Genomic DNA, 14,792 nt, shown 5'->3' on the forward strand with positions numbered 1-14,792 from the left:
AGAAGAGGAAGCATGGCAGTTTGGTGGTCTACACCCCACCTCTGTCACTGTGTTTTGTATTTCACTGACACAACACAGAGTTTGTGGCAATACATCTCTAGTGCCATCATGCTGACTACTGGTGTCCCTCAGGGCTACATACTTGGCCCAGTGCTATTCCAGTGTTAACAGTACTGTAGCTTCAGTCATATTATTAAAGTAATACTTTACCTGCAAATTGTCCATTTGTATATCAATTACTCACCACGTGTTACCTTGAATTTGGATAATCCAAGTCTCATTTATCCAGTGGAAGTGGAAGTACATGCATTTTTTCAAACGCAACAACTGACATCACGTTAGTACAAACAGTCACATGAATGGCTGTCACCAAGACAAATGACCGAAGGTTGCAGGATGGGTCAGATTTATTTGCTTTCTATGCACCTTGGGGTTCAACTGCATACTTAATATGGATTAATAACAACAAGCTTATATTATGCGTATCTGACTATCTGAGCTACCGTATCAGACTGAAAGATCAGATGATGATATCTATCATGACAGCTGAATAAAACTCTAAACACGGCAAAAGGAGTGTTACTTTTGCCATCTGAAACTCTTTGATACTTGTTTTGTCTCAGCTGCATCGGGCACAGATATTCGGTGGTGAATGATTTGAGCTTCCTTGTAGTGATGTATTCAACACCCGCCCCTTTCAAATGAAAGCCCCTTTACAGTGATATAAACTGCCCTTGCTGTGACACAGTTGTACGCACAATGGAAAGTTTCACCTTATTAACAGTTTTGCTTCTCTGCAGCCTCAGTAAGTACTGGTGTTGAATTATTCTGAGCAGAAAATACAATTCTGATCTTCCCTTTATGCAGACACCCACCGTTATATTTTCACTCTCAAATTATTTAGTATTGAACTACTTTAAATGTTTTCTTGCTGCATATCCTAAAGGGGTAAATCTCTTGCTGACTCTACTGTTTGTTTCAGGCGTGATCTCTGTCTCAGGTTCTGAGTCTCACACTGTGGAGGTCCAGCCTGGTGAAGAAGTCACACTGACGTGCACCAACATTTCCAGCAGTCCGTGTCAGACAGACTGGTTCAGACTGATCAACAGAACCAAGCCCAGCTGCATCTCCTCCATGTATGAGGCTGATGGTGGAGCTTCATTCTGTGATGGATTTCAAAGTGGATTTGAAATGAGCTCCAACATCTCCACTGTCTTTCTGAAAATCAAGCGGGTGGATTTATCTGACTCTGGACTGTATTTCTGTGGATTCTACAAAGACACACATACAGTCATTGGCGATGCAACACATTTAAAAGTTCAAGGTAAGAATAAGCCGCACTTCTTTCAGAAATCATATTTACAGTATATCTCAAATTTATTTCCACAGTATTGGGAAAACAGCTTAAAGACAAATAAGAACCAATACTTCAGATTGTTTCTTCTTTTTTTTAAAAAAGGTAATGGTGAATCAGACGGTGACAAGGATTCTGAGACTGAAAGTAAGTTTTTTTCATTGCACAACAGAGCCAGTATCACTATTGTTTAGGTCAAAGTCAAATCCTATCATTTGTGTTGTAGAGGAGCCTGATGGAATGACAAACCTAATGAGTGTGATCCTGGGTGGTGTGACTGTTCTCCTCACTGTAGTCGTCATTGCTCTGGCTGTTAAAATCAGAAAACTTCAGACAGGTACAGTTGATTTATTAGTTGTTGCACATGATGAACAAATCCAAAGCTGAGTAAATGTTCAGTAACAATTAACTAATGAGACTTTTGTCTTTTGTCATTTAGCTGTGAATGAAGAGCCGCAGCCAGAGAGAAACAAGGTGAACCCAACATTTACTTAAATACACTGTGTCTTACGGTGGTTTAACAGATGATTTCTTTTTTATTGCTACATGTGGCATCAAAGTAAAATCATCCCTTTTAATTTATACTTTTAAAAGTTAATATGTGTGCACAAGAAAAAAAAAGTAATAATCACCTTTTCAGACTTAAGGGACTCATTGGATCTTCAAACTTTAAACTAACAGTTGAGGCTCATTAAGTTGAAGAATGACTGTATTTTGTATCAAAATCAGTGATCAGTGAAGGTTTATCTTTGCTTATCTTACTATATTTGGCTTACTCAGAATGTGAGCATGTTTGTCATAGCCAAACTTTTTCCCTTCTTGCCAACTATGATTTTTTCCCCATCTGAAACACATGGGAACGCTCCAACTAGTCAAACAGATGACATTTTGCTATAAAAAAAAAAAAAAGAAAAGAAAGCTGGGATTCCATTAACAATCACGTTTTAGCATTTAATTTAGACTTCCTTAAACTATGGTGAACAATCACCTTAGATCAAATAATTCTGTTGTGAAACTTTTTTTTTTTTTTTTTGCAAACTCAGCCACAGTGTGTGTGATATGTTATGTGACTCTAAATATTCTGATTCACAGGATCTGGACTCAGATGAACTGAACTACGCAGCTCTACATTTCCAGGCAAAGCCAAAAAGAAGCCGCAGACCTCCATCTGAGAGAGAGGTGGAGCCACATGTTGTGTATGCTGCCACCAGATAGACTCAGGAAACATCTGGAACAGCAGCTCAGAGTGGAACTGATGCTTTATCATATTCATCTACTGTTGGGGTTTATATGTGGGCTGTGTGTGAGTTGATTCACTGGCAAAAAATAAATCTGAAATGATGCTTCTGTATTTTCTTGCTCATGTTTCTTTCTGTCTCTGACTTTGTCTGAGAGTCAAAACAACATGTGTAATTTGTGACAGAGGAGGAGTCAGAGAGGACACTGATGGCTGAAATGGTCTGTGCACAGAGGAGTGAGTGACGTACACATGACTTGTTTAACAGGAAGAGACAGCACAGTGTGGTCTGAGAACAACTGAGGTGAAGAGCAATGAGGTCTCTGAAGTCAAAGCTCTGAGGAAAGTATAAAAGGAAGTTGTGACAAGAAGTTTACTGATTCAATACAAAATCAAACCAGCTGCTGTTTTTGGACATTTTGGAGAAAGAATGGAGAAGAAAAACTGCTATTCTTAAAGATGTGAACATTGTTCCCTTAAAGGGCCAGTGTGTAAAATGGGTTGAAAACAGTGACATCAGTGGTCAAATTCTAGATTGCAGGGCTCACTCGCTCACCCCTCCCGTCGGGTAAATGACGGCGGCCTTGTAGGGACAAAAAGCCTTGCGCACAAGTTTTTCAGGAGTAGGTCTATCTAGCGACGAGGTGAATGTTTATTGAGAAATCTAAACCATGTTACGATATTGTAATGAATCCCTCACGAGCAGGAGACCAGAGGAGCGTTCGGGGAAAAAGGCCCGTTTATTTGAGCACTCCAAAAACTCTGGTAACACTCCAGGGGGTAAAAGACTCTGTCCCAAACTCTGACTCTTCTGGCGTAACAGACACACTTCATACACACATTCTCGTTTACCATAACAAGTGGGGACCCCCCTCCCCTCTCTGCTCAATCTCCAGCCCGCACACTGACTGACAGCGTAGCCTGTAAACAGAGCTCAGCTGTTTATTTAGCCTAGCAATATCTCCGGACTATAGTCGCTGCAATGGACAACTTGGAACGCGATTTTAAAGAGTTTCTTGTAGCGGACACAGATCCAGAGCCATACCTGTTTGAGCCGGAGCATACAGATGAGGAACTCCATGTGTTTGATGCTGAGCGGGCGAGAAGAGAGGCTGAATGCACAGAATGGGATTCGGTGCTACCATTGTTGGGGAGATATATCATCAGGAGGAAATGCGCCGCAGAGAGTGCATCACAAGGAGTGAAGTTGCGTCTTCTCTTCCTCGCAGATGATGGTTCGGGTTCATTCTCTCCTGTTGCGTGGTAAGTGTGGTCCATTCGCAAACTTTATAACTAAAAAACTTTTCACTACTCTCTATCGACGAACTACTAACACTCTCTGCTGTTTCTTCCTCCTCCTTCCTTCCTTCCGCTGTCTTCATTGGTTCATTTATACACGCGAAACGCGTTCTCTGGCTGGCTGGATTGTCTGTACGGTCTGCCGTACATACATGGCGGCGCAAGATGGCGACCTCTCTAAAGCAAGGCCCTTGCTATATATATATATGTATATATATGTACATATATATATATATGCTTGCTATATATATATATATATATATATATATATATATATGCTATATATATATATATATGTACATATATATATATATATATATATATATATATATATATATATGTACATTTAAAGGGCCATTTAAAGGGCCAGTGTATTTTGAAATATATATATATATATATATATATATATATATGTACATATATAAAAGCATAATTATAAGGCTACGAAAACCAAACGAATTTTATTTTATAGTGATTATACACTTATATAAACATATTAATAGGTAGAATATTCAGATTCAGATTCAGATTGACAATAAACCATGCCAAATATTACACACTGGCCCTTTAAAGCCTGTCTCTTAATGGAGAGTCAAACAGCAGCTCTGCAGCTGGCTAAAAATAACATTGTGCCAACAATGCGCCTGACCACACACATAAAGGGCTCAACAGCCCTCACACAGATGGGCACAAGTACATTTGCTACAAACACAACATGGGTGCTGGCTGTGAAAATGACAATCACGTCAGTCTGAATCTAGCATTGACAGTTACACTGCGCTAAGTGCCAGGTGGAAGATAGGGCCCTAAGAGTCTACAGCCTTGTTACCCCTGATTTCCACGTACTCTGTCTGCGCTGCACTACGCAGCACCGTGGATCTGGAGCAACCGACAGCACGTACCCTGGCCTTGTGCGACGGGAAGTGATGTGATTTTTAAAAAATTGAGAGGTTACAATCCGTAGTCCGTGCATTGTGTAGTATTTTGAAATTTATCAGATGCTGTGTGCGTTCCATTTCCGGTTTGGTGCGATCTGAGCTTAGTGGCTTGATGTAAAAATCGACCTGGCACGTATCTCTGATGAATTAGAGCGCCGTGGCAGTTCTGCTACATCTAGCGTATCTGCTACGCACTGCACTACGCTGCGCGGCACAGACGGAGTATGCGGAAATTGGGGGTCAGTGTCTCTGTGAGGCTGCACTTACCCCCAATTTCCACATACTCCGCCTGCGCCACGCAGCACAGTGCAGTGCGTAGCAGATACACTCGCATTCTAGTGAACAGCTTCATTTCCACAGCGAGCGCCGCGCAGCATCTCTGGAGCGTTCCAGAAGTGCAACAGCACTCCGCTTCATCGGAGATATGCGCCAGGTCTATTTTTCAGCGACTGCGCGTCCATTGCACATCAAGCCACGAAGCTCAGATCGCACCAATCCAGAAACGGAATGCACACAGCATCCGGTAAATTTCAAAATACAACACAATGCGGGGATTACGGATTGTAACCTCTCAGTTTTTTAAAAATCCCGTCACATCCTGTTGCACAAGTTGTTAGTCAGTGCGAGGGTCAGAGGAAAGATGGACGAGGAGAAACTCATAGTTGAAGTGGAAAACCATAGTGTTTTGTATGACACCACACATCCTTTCTACGAGGATACAAACCGAAAGGAGAAGACCTGGTGTGAAATTGCAGGAGTTTTGGGAGTGAATGGTGCTCTTTATCACGTGATTTCACAGTTTCCATGCGTGAGCTTGCCGCTCCACTACACGGCGCGACGTTCCAGAAATGCATCCAGTAGGCGAGGGTACAAGCCGTTGGTTGTTCCAGATCCACGGCGCTGCGTAGCGCGGCGCAGACGGAGTATGTGGAAATTGGGGGTTAGGTACAGAGATGCTTTGTGCTAGGTACGTCAGCAAGCTAACATGGTCACAGTATCAATGTTAAGAGACAGTTAGCAATTCATCCAACAGTTGCTGGATCATAAACTACAAAAGTCAACATAACAACCAGTGGTGGTAGAGGAAAAGTCAGGAAGCTCCAAAGTCCATAGAATTAATCTTCTGGGCTGGGCACTATGGATATCTAAAAAATTTCCCAAATTTCCATAGCAATGTATCTCAATAGATTATGTATATTTCAGTTAGGACCGAATTGGGATATTTAGGGTAATTAGGGTAACCAGGTTTTGTTGGTAAATGGCACAATCGCTCTTGCTGCCTAAAAATTACATTGTGCCAACAATGCGCCTGACCACACATATAAAGAGCTCAACAGCCCTCACACAGATGGGCACAAGTATATTTGCTACAAACACAACTTGGGTGCTGGCTGTGAAAATAACAATCACATCAGTCTGAAACTAGGACTGACAGTTACACAGCATTACGTGCCAGGTGAAAGATAGGGCCCTAAGAGTCAACAGTCTACATTCTGTGTTAAGTGATACACTTTTTTGCCACATTTGGACTTCTGTCTTTCAAATTTCTGCTATTTTTATTCAAGTGGGGGCTTTTTTGTTTGTTTGTTTATTTTATTCATTTATTTATTTATTTTTTGAATATCCAGTAATGTGAGAAATAGAAAAAAGTGTCCCTTTCTGTTTTTATCGAGCAGCAAATTCCAAGGCTGCGAAATGAAGTCAATGCTAAGGTGCCAAAAACTGCATTTCATCAAATGGCCACTTGAGGGTGGCTCCAAAATAGAATAAATCCCTATGGGTGCAGTCAGTCAGGTGGAGGTGTGGTGTTGTTGTCTGAAGTGCAGTTACAAACAACACATAGTTACATAATTGTCATCTTAAAATTCAAACCAAGACAAAAAAGAGGGCCGTGGGCTGCAGGATGGGTCAGATTGATTTGTTTTCTGTGCCCCGTGGCGTCAAACTGCAGACTTGATTACAGATTAATAACAACAAACACGTATTATGCATGTCTGACTGTATCAGACTGTGACAGATCAGATGATGGTATCTGCCATGATGGCTGTATGAAACTCTAAGAGCAGCAGCAGAATTGTTATTTTTCCATCTGAAACTCTTTGATACTTGTTTTGTCTCAGCTGCATCGGGCACAGATATTCGGTGGTGAATGATTTGAGCTTCCTTGTATGATGTATTCAACACCCCGCCCCTTTCAAATGAAAGCCCCTTTACAGTGATATAAACTGCCCTTGCTGTGACACAGTTGTACGCACAATGGAAAGTTTCACCTTATTAACAGTTTTGCTTCTCTGCAGCCTCAGTAAGTACTGGTGTTGAATTATTCTGAGCAGAAAATACAATTCTGATCTTCCCTTTATGCAGACACCCACCGTTATTTTTTCACCTTCAAATTACTTTGTATTGAACAAATTTAGATGTTTTGTTGTTGCATAACCAAAAGGGTAAACCTCTAGTTGTCTCTGCTGTTTGTTTCAGGCTGGATCTCTGTCTCAGGTTCTGAGTCTCACACTGTGGAGGTCCAGCCTGGTGAAGAAGTCACACTGACGTGCACCAACATTTCCAGCACTTCGACTCTGACTGAATGGTTCAGACTGATCAACAGAACCAAGCCCAGCTGCATCTCCTCCATGTACGGGGCTGATGCCAAAGCTTTGTTCTGTGATGGATTTCAAAGTGGATTTGAAATGAGCTCCAACATCTCCACTGTCTTTCTGAAAATCAAGCGGGTGGATTTATCTGACTCTGGACTGTATTTCTGTGGATTCTACAAAGACACACATACAGTCATTGGCGATGCAACACATTTAAAAGTTCAAGGTAAGAATAAGCTGTACTTCTATCAGAAGTCATATTTACAGTATATCTCAAATTTATTTCCACAGTATTGGGAAAACAGCTTAAAAACAAATAAGAACCAATGCTTCAGATTGTTTCTTCTTTTTTAAAAAAAGGTAATGGTGAATCAGACGGTGACAAGGATTCTGAGACTGAAAGTAAGGTTTTTTTTATTGCACAACAGAGCCAGTATCACTATTGTTTAGGTCAAATTCAAATCCTATCATTTGTGTTGTAGAGGAGCCTGATGGAATGACAAACCTAATGAGTGTGATCCTGGGTGGTGTGACTGTTCTCCTCACTGTAGTCGTCATTGCTCTGGCTGTTAAAATCAGAAAACTTCAGACAGGTACAATTGATTTATTAGTTGTTGCACATGATGAACAAATCCAAAGCTGAGTAAATGTTCAGTAACAATTAACTAATGAGACTTTTGTCTTTTGTCATTTAGCTGTGAATGAAGAGCTGCAGCCAGAGAGAAACAAGGTGAACCCAACATTTACTTAAATACACTGTGTCTTATGGTGGTTTAACAGATGATTTCTTTTTTATTGCTACATGTGGCATCAAAGTAAAATCATCCCTTTTAATTTATACTTTTACAAGTTAATATCTTGTGTGCACAAGAAAAAAAAGTAATAATCACCTTTTCAGACTTAAGGGACTCATTGGATCTTCAATTTTAAACTAACAGTTGAGGCTCGTTAAGTTGAAGAATAACTGTATTTTGTATCAAAATCAGTGATCGGTGAAGGTTCGTCTTTGCTTATCTTACTGTATTTGGCTTACTCAGAATGTGAGCATGTTTGTCATAGCCAAACTTTTTCCCTTCTTACCAACTATGATTTTTTTCTCCATCTGAAACACATGGAAACGCTCCAACTAGTCAAACAGATGACATTTTGCTATAAAAAAAAAAAGGAAAAACCTGAGCCTTTCTGCCATGCTGTTGTGTGTAACTGTCTGAAGTACAGCTACAAACAGTATTATTTTAAAATTCAGACATAGTCACTGGGTGAAGGTGAGCTTTAATCTGGCCTATGTCCTGTGGCTGAGAGAGTTTTTCTTAGTGTTAATTTAAATTGTCCAACACAGCTGGGATTCCATTAACAATCATGTTTTAGCATTTAAATTAGACTTCCTTAAACTATGGTGAACAATCACCTTAGATCAAATAATTCTGTTGTGAAACTATTTTTTTGCAAACTCAGCCACAGTGTGTGTGATATGTTATGTGACTCTAAATACTCTGATTCACAGGATCTGGGCTCAGATGAACTGAACTACGCAGCTCTACGTTTCCAGGCAAAGCCAAAAAGAAGCCGCAGACCTCCATCTGAGAGAGAGGTGGAGCCACATGTTGTGTATGCTGCCACCAGATAGACTCAGGAAACATCTGGAACAGCAGCTCAGAGTGGAACTGATGCTTTATCATATTCATCTACTGTTGGGGTTTATATGTGGGCTGTGTGTGAGTTGATTCACTGGCAAAAAATAAATCTGAAATGATGCTTCTGTATTTTCTTGCTCATGTTTCTTTCTGTCTCTGACTTTGTCTGAGAGTCAAAACAACATGTGTAATTTGTGACAGAGGAGGAGTCAGAGAGGACACTGATGGCTGAAATGGTCTGTGCACAGAGGAGTGAGTGACGTACACATGACTTGTTTAACAGGAAGAGACAGCACAGTGTGGTCTGAGAACAACTGAGGTGAAGAGCAATGAGGTCTCTGAAGTCAAAGCTCTGTGGAAAGTATAAAAGGAAGCTGTGAGAAGTTTACTGATTCAATACAAAATCAAACCAGCTGCTGTTTTTGGACATTTTGGAGAAAGAATGGAGAAGAAAAACTGCTATTCTTAAAGATGTGAACATTGTTCCTTAAAGCCTGTCTCTTAATGGAGAGTCAAACAACAGCTCTGCTGTGGTCTCTGCTATGTTGACATTTTAGAGAATGTAATTATTTCCTGTTTAATTATGTATTATTTCACCCACCCACAACCCATTCTCATGTCCCTGTGTGTAACAAGCAGAGTGTCCACACACTGTGAATCCCCCATGTAGGTGCATGGTACTGTCTGAATAATTCTCTTTGAAATAGCAGGAAAATACTGTGCTATAAACTTTAGACCAGGTTTTTGTTGGTCAATGGCACAATCGCTCTCTGCTGGCTAAAAATAACATTGTGCCAACAATGCGCCTGACCACACACATAAAGGGCTCAACAGCCCTCACACAGATGGGCACAAGTACATTTGCTACAAACACAACATGGGAGCTGGCCATGAAAATGGCAATCACATCAGTCTGAATCTAGCATTGACAGTTACACTGCGCTAAGTGCCAGGTGGAAGATAGGGCCCTAAGAGTCTACAGCCTTGTTACCCCCAATTTCCACGTACTCTGTCTGCGCCATGCTACGCATCTGGGGATCTGGAGCAACCGACAGCACGTACCCTGGCCTTGTGCGACTGGAATTGATGTGATTTTTAAAAAACTGAGAGGTTACAATCCGTAATCCACGCATTGTGTTGTATTTTGAAATTTATCGGATGCTGTGTGCATTCCGTTTCCGGTTTGGTGCGATCTGAGCTTAGTGGCTTGATGTAAAAATCGACCTGGCACGTATCTCTGATGAATTAGAGCGCCGTGGCAGTTCTGCTACGTCTAGCGTATCTGCTACGCACTGCACTACGCTGCGCAGCACAGACGGAGTATTTGGAAATTGGGGGTCAGTGTCTCTGTGAGGCTGCACTTACCTCCAATTTCCACATACTCCGCCTGCGCCACGCAGCACAGTGCAGTGCGTAGCAGATACACTCACATTCTAGTGAACAGCTTCATTTCCACAGCGAGCACCGCGCAGCATCTCTGGAGCGTTCCAGAAGTGCAACAGCACTCCGCTTCATCGGAGATACGCGCCAGGTCTATTTTTCAGTGACTGCGCGTCCATTGCACATCAAGCCACGAAGCTCAGATCGCACCAAACTGGAAACGGAATGCACACAGCATCCGGTAAATTTCAAATACAACACAATGCGTGGATTACAGACTGTAACCTCTCAGTTTTTTAAAAATCCCGTCACATCCTGTTGCACAAGTTGTCAGTCAGTGCGAGGGTCAGAGGAAAGATGGACGAGGAGAAACTCATAGTTGAAGTGGAAAACCATAGTGTTTTGTATGACACCACACATCCTTTCTACGAGGATACAAACCGAAAGGAGAAGACCTGGTGTGAAATTGCAGGAGTTTTGGGAGTGAATGGTGCTCTTTATCGCGTGATTTCACAGTTTCCATGCGTGAGCTTGCCGCTCCACTACACGGCGCGACATTCCAGAAATGCATCCAGTAGGCGAGGGTACAAGCCGTTGGTTGTTCCAGATCCATGGCGCTGCGTAGCGCGGCGCAGACGGAGTATGTGGAAATTGGGGGTTAGGCACAGAGATGCTTTGTGCTAGGTAGGTCAGCAAGCTAACATGGTCACAGTATCAATGTTAAGAGACAGTTAGCAATTCATCCAACAGTTGCTGGATCATAAACTACAAAAGTCAACATAACAACCAGTGGTGGTAGAGGAAAAAGTCAGGGAAGCTCCAAAGTCCATAGAATTAATCTTCTGGGCTGGGCACTATGGATATCTAAAAAATTTCCCAAATTTCCATAGCAATGTATCTCAATAGTTTATGGATATTTCAGTTAGGACCAAATTGGGATATTTAGGGTAATTAGGGTAACCAGGTTTTGTTGGTAAATGGCACAATCGCTCTTGCTGCCTAAAAATTACATTGCACCAACAATGCGCCTGACCACACATATAAAGGGCTCAACAGCCCTCACACAGATGGGCACAAGTATATTTGCTACAAACACAACTTGGGTGCTGGCTGTGAAAATAACAATCACATCAGTCTGAAACTAGGACTGACAGTTACACAGCACTACGTGCCAGGTGAAAGATAGGGCCCTAAGAGTCTACAGTCTACATTCTGTGTTAAGTGATACACTTTTTTGCCACATTTGGACTTCTGTCTTTCAAATTTCTGCTATTTTTATTCAAGTGGGGGCTTTTTTGTTTGTTTGTTTATTTTATTTATTTATTTTTTGAATATCCAGTAATGTGAGAAATAGAAAAAAGTGTCCTGTTCTGTTTTCATCAAGCAGCAAATTCCAAGGCTGCGAAATGAAGTCAGTGCTAAGGTGCCAAAAACTGCATTTCATCAAATGGCCACTTGAGGGTGGCTCCAAAATAAATAAATCCCTATGGGTGCAGTCAGTCAGGTGGAGGTGTGGTGTTGTTGTCTGAAGTGCAGTTACAAACAACACGTAGTTACATAATTGTCATCTTAAAATTCAAACCAAGACAAAAAAGAGGGCCGTGGGCTGCAGGATGGGTCAGATTGATTTGTTTTCTGTGCCCCGTGGCGTCAAACTGCAGACTTGATTACAGATTAATAACAACAAACACGTATTTTGCATGTCTGACCGTATCAGACTGTGACAGATCAGATGATGGTATCTGCCATGATGGCTGTATGAAACTCTAAGAGCAGCAGAATTGTTATTTTTCCATCTGAAACTCTTTGATACTTGTTTTGTCTCAGCTGCATCGGGCACAGATATTCGGTGGTGAAAGATTTGAGCTTCCTTGTAGTGATGTATTCAACACCCCGCCCCTTTCAAATGAAAGCCCCTTTACAGTGATATAAACTGCCCTTGCTGTGACACAGTTGTACACACAATGGAAAGTTTCACCTTATTAACAGTTTTGCTTCTCTGCAGCCTCAGTAAGTACTGGTGTTGAATTATTCTGAGCAGAAAATACAATTCTGATCTTCCCTTTATGCAGACACCCACCGTTATTTTTTCACCTTCAAATTACTTTGTATTGAACAAATTTAGATGTTTTGTTGTTGCATATCCTAAAGGGGTAAACCTCTAGTTGTCTCTACTGTTTGTTTCAGGTGTGATCTCTGTCTCAGGTTCTGAGTCTCACACTGTGGAGGTCCAGCCTGGTGAAGAAGTCACACTAACGTGCACCAACATTTCCAGCACTTCGACTCAGACTGACTGGTTCAGACTGATCAACAGAACCAAGCCCAGCTGCATCTCCTCCATGTACTGGGCTGATGGTGAAGCTTCGTTCTGTGATGGATTTCAAAGTGGATTTGAAATGAGCTCCAACATCTCCACTGTCTTTCTGAAAATCAAGCAAGTGGATTTATCTGACTCTGGACTGTATTTCTGTGGATTCTACAAAGACACACATACAGTCATTGGCGATTCAATACATTTAAAAGTTCAAGGTAAGAATAAGCTGTACTTCTATCAGAAATCATATTTACAGTATATCTCAAATTTATTTCCACAGTATTGGGAAAACAGCTTAAAGACAAATAAGAACCAATGCTTCAGATTGTTTCTTCGTTTTTTTCATTGCACAACAGAGCCAGTATCACTATTGTTTAGGTCAAAGTCAAATCCTATCATTTGTGTTGTAGAGGAGCCTGATGGAATGACAAACCTAATGAGTGTGATCCTGGGTGGTGTGACTGTTCTCCTCACTGTAGTCGTCATTGCTCTGGCTGTTAAAATCAGAAAACTTCAGACAGGTACAGTTGATTTATTAGTTGTTGCACATGATGAACAAATCCAAAGCTGAGTAAATGTTCAGTAACAATTGACTAATGAGACTTTTGTCTTTTGTCATTTAGCTGTGAATGAAGAGCCGCAGCCAGAGAGAAACAAGGTGAACCCAACATTTACTTAAATACATTGTGTCTTATGGTGGTTTAACAGATGATTTCTTTTTTATTGCTACATGTGGCATCAAAGTAAAATCATCCCTTTTAATTTATACTTTTACAAGTTAATATCTTGTGTGCACAAGAAAAAAAAAGTAACAATCACCTTTTCAGACTTAAGGGACTCATTGGATCTTCAAACTTTAAACTAACAGTTGAGGCTCGTTAAGTTGAAGAATAACTGTATTTTGTATCAAAATCAGTGATCAGTGAAGGTTTATCTTTGCTTATCTTACTGTATTTGGCTTACTCAGAACATGAGCATGTTTGTCATAGCCAAACTTTTTCCCTTCTTGCCAACTATGATTTTTTCCCCATCTGAAACACATGGGAACGCTCCAACTAGTCAAACAGATGACATTTTAAGATCAAACAAAACCTGAAAACCTGAGCCTTTCTGCCGTGCTGTTGTGTGTAACTGTCTGAAGTACAGCTACAAACTGTATTATTTTAAAATTCAGACATAGTCACTGGGTGAAGGTGAGCTTTAATCTGGCCTATGTCCTGTGGCTGAGAGAGTTTTTCTTAGTCTTAATTTAAATTGTCCAACACAGCTGGGATTCCATTAACAATCATGTTTTAGCATTTAAATTAGACTTCCTTAAACTATGGTGAACAATCACCTTAGATCAAATAATTCTGTTGTGAAACTTTTTTTTTTTTTTTTTTTTTTGCAAACTCAGCCACAGTGTGTGTGATATGTTATGTGACTCTAAATACTCTGATTCACAGGATCTGGACTCAGATGAACTGAACTACGCAGCTCTACGTTTCCAGGCAAAGCCAAAAAGAAGCCGCAGACCTCCATCTGAGAGAGAGGTGGAGCCACATGTTGTGTATGCTGCCACCAGATAGACTCAGGAAACATCTGGAACAGCAGCTCAGAGTGGAACTGATGCTTTATCATATTCATCTACTGTTGGGGTTTATATGTGGGCTGTGTGTGAGTTGATTCACTGGCAAAAAATAAAAATGAAATGATGCTTCTGTATTTTCTTGCTCATGTTTCTTTCTGTCTCTGACTTTGTCTGAGAGTCAAAACAGCATGTGTAATGTGTGATAGAGGAGGAGTCAGAGAGGACACTGATGGCTGAAATGGTCTGTGCACAGAGGAGTGAGTGACGTACACATGACTTGTTTAACAGGAAGAGACAGCACAGTGTGGTCTGAGAACAACTGAGGTGAAGAGCAATGAGGTCTCTGAAGTCAAAGCTCTGTGGAAAGTATAAAAGGAAGCTGTGAAAACTAGCCTGCTTATTTTATGGCAACATTAAACTAGCTGCTGTATTTAGACATTTGTAGAAATTGTGGACAAACACAGCTATTTCA

General features: G+C 41.0%; 1 protein-coding gene across 6 annotated transcripts; it reads left to right on the top strand.

Annotated features, from left to right (window-relative positions):
* Window positions 1–759: 759 nt before the first annotated feature.
* Window positions 760–14,454, top strand: LOC125884487 (uncharacterized). 6 transcript variants are annotated; one of them, XM_049569554.1, is made up of 6 exons: window positions 760–805; window positions 983–1,324; window positions 1,460–1,501; window positions 1,581–1,691; window positions 1,794–1,828; window positions 8,927–9,276. In XM_049569554.1, exons 1-6 carry the CDS (start codon window positions 760–762, stop codon window positions 9,047–9,049), a joined length of 699 nt encoding a protein of 232 aa, XP_049425511.1. In that variant the 3' UTR covers window positions 9,050–9,276. The 6 variants fall into 6 exon arrangements, with proteins under 6 accessions (XP_049425511.1, XP_049425508.1, XP_049425514.1 ...); XM_049569551.1 differs by lacking the exon at window positions 8,927–9,276 and adding an exon at window positions 2,447–2,677; XM_049569553.1 differs by lacking the exons at window positions 760–805; window positions 983–1,324; window positions 1,460–1,501; window positions 1,581–1,691; window positions 1,794–1,828 and adding exons at window positions 6,668–7,130; window positions 7,307–7,648; window positions 7,783–7,824; window positions 7,905–8,015; window positions 8,118–8,152 and having other exon boundaries at window positions 8,927–9,277.
* The last annotated feature ends 338 nt before the right edge of the window (window positions 14,455–14,792 follow it).

This window comes from Epinephelus fuscoguttatus, linkage group LG23 (assembly GCF_011397635.1).
Source record: "Epinephelus fuscoguttatus linkage group LG23, E.fuscoguttatus.final_Chr_v1".
Lineage (NCBI taxonomy): Eukaryota > Metazoa > Chordata > Actinopteri > Perciformes > Serranidae > Epinephelus > Epinephelus fuscoguttatus.